Raw genomic sequence first — 5,935 nt, forward strand, 5'->3', positions numbered from 1 at the left:
GACCTCGGTCCCTTTGTTCCACTGGGATACTGATATGAAAGCCACTGTTTTCTTATATTCCAAAGACCAAATAAATAAAACAAATAAATAAACAAAAAAAACAAGTAAATGAAACTATTTTAAAACCAACTCTCTTTTCTTCCTCATCCATGTTCATTCTCTTCTACCTAAAATTACTTCCTGGAAGTGATTTTTATGTTTCTTAGAGCTTCTTTATGTATATATCCACACTAATGCATATAAAACTGTGCCTTGTAGATCTTACACTTTTTCCATTTGAATAACTATTTTCTCATGTCATATAGAGTTTATCCATTGTCCTAGATATGCATTTTTCCTGTGTATTTGAGCATCATAGGAAGATAAATTCTACTCTTGAAAATGTTAACTGGTCACTGAGACACAGAAAGCTATTATTCTTACCAGTTTTCAATAGTGAGTAGATTCTGTAGGGGTGGAATTTTAAGATGTAAGTATACTGTTTTTCTACACTCAAATTATGTTCCCCTTATCATAGAAATTGACCAGTGAAGTGTGCTGCTGACTTTTCAGAATCCATGTACATATAATCCATTAGGTTATTAGATATAACATTGGTCAGAAAAGCATACTGCGAAATGTTGCTTTTATTTAAACTCCCACTATTTTCACTACATGGTTTCAAGATTTTACTTCTTTATTGTCCTCTGGTGGTGGGCTCTGTGAACTGCATATTTACGGGTCTGGAGCACATATCTTCCCGGGGGTATACAACTCCTCAGGTACAAGCTAAAGAGTAGATGATAAGAAGCATTCAGATTTATTAAAACTCATTAAGAATATCAGTAGCCTGACTGTTGTTTCTAAAAATATAAAATATTTATCCTTCTGTTGTCAAACAACCATATTTCATGAAAAGAAGTATAAATCCTTTTTTGCTTGCAATAGAAGAACAATCATTGAAGATATTCTTCATTTGGACCAAATACCTTCTCTGAAAATATAAGTTAAAATAGGAGTTGAAATTTCCAAAATATTCTTTAGGAAATAAAACTCCACATATAATTTCAAATTATAATTTAATCTTACCTTAAATTTAAATATCTATATTTAATTTAATTGAAGGAAGGAAGGAAGGAAGAAAAAAGAAAAGAAGGAAAGAAAGAAAGGAGGGAGGGAGGGATGGGACAGACAGTGGGAGGAAGGAAGGAAGGAGGGAAGGAAGGTAAAAAGAAATAAAGAAAGAAGATAAAGTAAAACAGTAATTAAATTAAAAAATTATTATTAAGAAAAAAGTTAAGGAAAAAAACGGACGGATATAACGTTAGGACAAATGGTGGAAGCAAAGCTATGCAGACAAAATCTCATACAGAAGCATACACATACACACTCACAAAAAGAGAAAAAGGGGAGAAAATCATAAATCTTGCTCTCAAAGTCCACCTCCTCAATTTGGGATGATTCTTTGTCTAAATGAGGGAAGGCAGGAAGGAAGGAAGGAAGGAAAGAAAGAAAAAAAGAAAGAAAAAAAGAAAGAAAGAAAGAAAGAAAGAAAAAAAGAAAGAAAGAAGATAAGGTAAAATAAAATAAAGTTATTAAAATAAAAAATAATTATTAAGAAAAAAAATTTTTTTTTAAATGGACGGATAGAACCCTAGGACAAATGGTGGAAGCAAAGCTATAAAGACAAAATCTCACACAGAATCGTACACATACACACTCACAAAAAGAGGTAAAGAGAAAAAAATCATAAACCTTGCTCTCAAAGTCCACCTCCTCAATTTGGGATGATTCGTTGTCTATTCATGCATTCCACAGATGCAGGGTACATCAAGTTGATTGTGGAGCTTTAATCTGCTGCTTCTGAGGCTGCTGGGAGAGATTTCCCTTTCTCTTCTTCGTTCTCACAGCTCACAGGGGCTCAGCTTTGGATTTGGCCCCGCCTCTACGTGTAGGTTGCCGGAGGGCGTCTGTTTTTCGCTCAGACAGGACGGGGTTAAAGAAGCCGCTGATTCAGGGGCTCCGGCTCACTCAGGCCGGGGGGAGGGAGGGGCACGGAGTGCGGGGCGAGCCTGCGGCGGCAGAGGCCGGTGTGACTTTGCACCAGCCTGAGACTCACCGTGCGTTCTCCCGGGGAAGTTGTCCCTGGATCCCGGGAACCTGGCAGTGGCGGGCTGCACAGGCTCCCCGGAAGCGGGGTGTGGATAGTGACCTGTGCTCGCACACAGCCTTCTTGGTGGCGGCAGCAGCAGCCTTAGCGTCTCATGCCCGTCTCTGGGGTCCGCGCTTTTAGCCACGGCTCGCGCCCGTCTCTGGAGCTCCTTTAAGCAGCGCTCTTAATCCCCTCTCCTCGCGCAGCAGGAAACAAAGAGGGAAGAAAAAGTCTCTTGCCTCTCTGGCAGCTGCAAACCTTTTACTGGTCTCCCTCCCGGCTAGCCGTGGTGCACTAACCCCTTCAGGATGTGTTCACGCCACCAGCCCCAGTCCTCTCCCTGTGCTCTGACCAAAGTCCGAGCCTCAGCTCGCAGCCCCACCCTCCCTGGTGGGTGAGCAGACAAGCCTCTCGGGTTGGTGAGTTCCGGTCGGCACAGATCTTCTTTGCAGGAATCTCGCCGCTTTGCCTTCCGCACCCCTGTGGCTCCGCTCTCTTCCGCGGCTCCAAAGCTTCCCCCCTCCGCCATCTGCAGTCTCCGCCCGCGAAGGGGCTTCCTAGTGTGGAAACCTTTCCTCCTTCACAGCTCCCTCCCACTGGTGCAGGTCCCGTCCCTATTCTTTTGTCTCCGTTTTTTCTTTTTTTCTTTGGCCCTACCCAGGTATGTGGGGAGTTTCTTGCCTTTTGGGAGGTCTGAGGTCTTCTGCCAGCGTTCAGTAGGTGTTCTGTAGGAGTTGTTGCACGTGTAGATGTATTTCTGGTGTATCTGTGGGGAGGAAGGTGATCTCCGCGTCTTACTCTTCCGCCATCTTCCCCTCCCAGGTATCCGTTTTTTCTAGACTTTTCTTTCTTCAGCTCACAAAGGGGCCCCTGAGGATTAAGCAGAGGAACGTCAGGGTTTCTTCCAGGCCAGCTTCAGCCCTGGGATGTTCAGGGCTGACTCTCATTACAAACCTCAGTTTCTGAGGCTCCTGGCTTATGGCCATTTAGTATAGAAGGAGACTCCTGGCTGGGAAAGGCTCAGACAAAACGATGCAGGTTCTAATCTGTGGCAGTGAGCAGTGGTGGTGGGGAGTGGCGGACAGTCCAGGAAGAGGCATTCGCTGCCTTAGGCATTTAAACCATTGCCTTCTCTTCAGGATGGATCACCTGCAAGATTCTGTGGGGTCCGCCTCCTGGCACGATGCTACAATCGCTGGATTTGGGGTCTGGAGCAACCCAGGTCTTCGTCCGACATTTCCGGAGAGTGCTTTGTCTTCGGAGCACGTCTGGGGACTGGCTTCTCTGCTTCCACCTTGGCTGCCATGGCCAAAAGAGCATTGCCGGAGGCCCGGGAGCCACCAACCAGGCAGAATGTCTCCCCATGCCGGCCCAACTGCGTTTCTCCACACCCGCAGTACAGGACATGGTAGTGACCAGGTGTAGGACGAGAAACGGGAGCCACTGCTGCTGCTAAGAAAATCAGAACTGATAAGTCACTTCTGCTGCGCACAGTCTCCTGCCAGAATTTCCCTCTCTCATGTCTCTCCCAGTTTCTGGCTGAAGACCTTTAGTCTACTTGACGTCCAAAACACAGCCTTGGCGCATCATCTCTATGAGTCCCTAGAGAAGGGACCCCGGCTGCAAAAGCAATCCCTAGAGCCTAGGGCTGCAGCGCATGAGGAAGTCTCCTCACCGTTCCCAGGGAAAACAGTAGAACCCGAAAGTAATTGCAATCATGATCCTCTCCATCTCTCCCTTCTACAACAGAGAAAACATTTCTTGCAGTCTGTCACTTCTGAGGCTTTCATGGAAATGTCTTTCAAGTTTTGGAAAAATATATTCTAATATAAATTGGTTAAGAACCCCGCCCACCTTGGCAACTCCTCTTGGACCCAATTTATACTGCCTGTTTCAAACACACTGAACTCTAGCCTTCTGATACTTTATTTATTTATTTATTTATTTTGCGGTACGCGGGCCTCTCACTGTTTCGGCCTCTCCCGTTGCGGAGCACAGGCTCCGGACACGCAGGCTAAGCAGCCATGTCTTACGGGCCTAGCCGCTCCACGGCATGTGGGATCTTCCCGGACCAGGGCACGAACCCGTGTCCCCTGCATCGGCAGGCGGACTCTCAACCACTGCGCCACCAGGGAAGCCCCGTCTGATACTTCTATGTCGATTAGAACAAGGCCAAATACTTAGGCAGAGTGATCAGGAGACTCAGAACCTGGTTCTGGGTACCAAGTCTAGGCTCACATCCACACAGGCTCCTGGGACACCATCTCCTCAGCCCTCTAGTCTCTTTAGCACTTCACCCCCGCTTTGTTCTTGGTCTTCCCATCAATACGGCACCACCCTCTCCCCTATTACTCAGCAACTCAGTAAGGAATCTGTCTGAGGGGACCGATATAGACGTCTACATGACAGCACAGAGGTCCCTGGGATTGAAGGTGTGGTTCAAGAGTGACCCTCTTCCTCAAACTGCTCCGTTTACCATTTGCCAAGAAAAATGCACTTGTCTTTTGCTAAGAGGCCAATCAGGAAAGGGTCTGAATGGAAGCATCCTTTAGCCCAAAGGTTAAGGCTACATTTATAAAGCTCAGAACCATCCTGCACACTTATCCAGGAATGACCTTTCACTTGTCCTCAGCAGTGAGCACTGTGGGTCACTGAAGGTGTCCCAGGTCAATGGTATTACTTAGAGCTGGGAAAGTGCTCAGGTGTGTGTGGTGGGCAAGCCCCACAGGAACATGTGGCAGCCAGGGGAGGTTGTGTGTACACCGTGCCTCTTGTACAGATGCCCGGTCTCGGTGTACCTGCTGCACTGCCCTCCCAGGGGACAGAGGACAGGTTAGAGTAAATACAGAAGATCTGGTCAGACATTTTCTCTCAGACAACCAAAGAGATTTGTATCTGGTGGAGAACTTTCTCCAGGGAAAGAAGTTTCCTCCAGGGTAGGGAAGTTTCTCTGAGGGTAGCACATTTGCATAGTTACCCTGCTATGGAAATTCTGAGAAGACCTGTGAGGTCATCACTACCCAGTGAGGTCATATAAGGAACCTGTGATTTGCGGGTCAGGCTTCAGGAGGAGGGGCAGTTTTGTGGAGGATAGCAGGGTGGAGTAAGAGGTACTCTGCCTCGCCCTTCACCCCTGGACCTCCCCACCCATGCCCTAGTCTAGTAGACACCCCAGATAGGGCGTGCCGGTGGGCTGGCACAGCCCCTGGGGCCAGAGGAGGACAAGAGAGACACATATTCTGAGTTTGGCTTGAGAGACAAGATTAACATAAGAGACAGCTAGGTTGTATGGCACTGACCCTAAGAGGCAGAGATTTATGTGTCCTGGGGAATCAGGGAAGGCTCCTTGGCAGTCGGCCTGAAGGACAAGTGAGATTTGGACCAATGCGGAAGAGAGGGAAGACATTCCAGTTTGGAAGAATAAAGGAAAAGACACACTCTTTTCCAACTTGTCGTGCCCCAAATATAAATTCATAGCACCCTCACATTTTTACAACTGAGGACTTAAAAGAACCAAGAGGTTAAGGGGCCTACCCAGTATTACACAGGTAGTGGAGAGGTGTTCTGCTCAATGGTTAGGTTCATGTCGGGGCTCCAGAATTACAGCTAATAGGAATGTGAGGACAAGCTCATGCCATTTCAAACATTTCCAAGTGATGCTGAGAGAGATGTTAAAGGTGCAAAAGGAGGGTGCTGAATGACCTCACAAAGTGGGAATGGTGGGCCCATTTTAACATGAAATTGAAAACAAACTCATGACAAAAGGACATAATAGAAAATGACAACATAATCATAACACTCCCC

At 46.5% G+C, this 5,935-nt stretch overlaps 1 protein-coding gene across 1 annotated transcript; it reads right to left on the reverse strand.

Moving 5' to 3' along the window:
• Positions 1-3,317: 3,317 nt before the first annotated feature.
• On the reverse strand, positions 3,318-4,996 carry LOC136137358 (DPEP2 neighbor protein-like). The gene is made up of 2 exons (XM_065895764.1): positions 4,930-4,996; positions 3,318-3,580 (listed from the first exon to the last, which is right to left on the reverse strand). Exons 1-2 carry the CDS (start codon positions 4,994-4,996, stop codon positions 3,318-3,320), a joined length of 330 nt encoding a protein of 109 aa, XP_065751836.1.
• Positions 4,997-5,935: the final 939 nt, after the last annotated feature.

The sequence above is a fragment of the Phocoena phocoena genome, chromosome 17 (assembly GCF_963924675.1).
Source record: "Phocoena phocoena chromosome 17, mPhoPho1.1, whole genome shotgun sequence".
In the NCBI taxonomy this organism is placed as follows: domain Eukaryota; kingdom Metazoa; phylum Chordata; class Mammalia; order Artiodactyla; family Phocoenidae; genus Phocoena; species Phocoena phocoena.

Coding starts and splice junctions, on each gene's coding strand:
- LOC136137358 (XM_065895764.1), bottom strand. CDS start 4,996: ATGTCTGACCAGATCTTCTGTATTTACTCTAACCTGTCCTCTGTCCCC. Junction 3,581..4,929: donor CTGGGAGGGCAGTGCAGCAG/GTACACCGAGAC, acceptor TTTTCTTAGCAG/CAGCAGTGGCTCCCGTTTCT.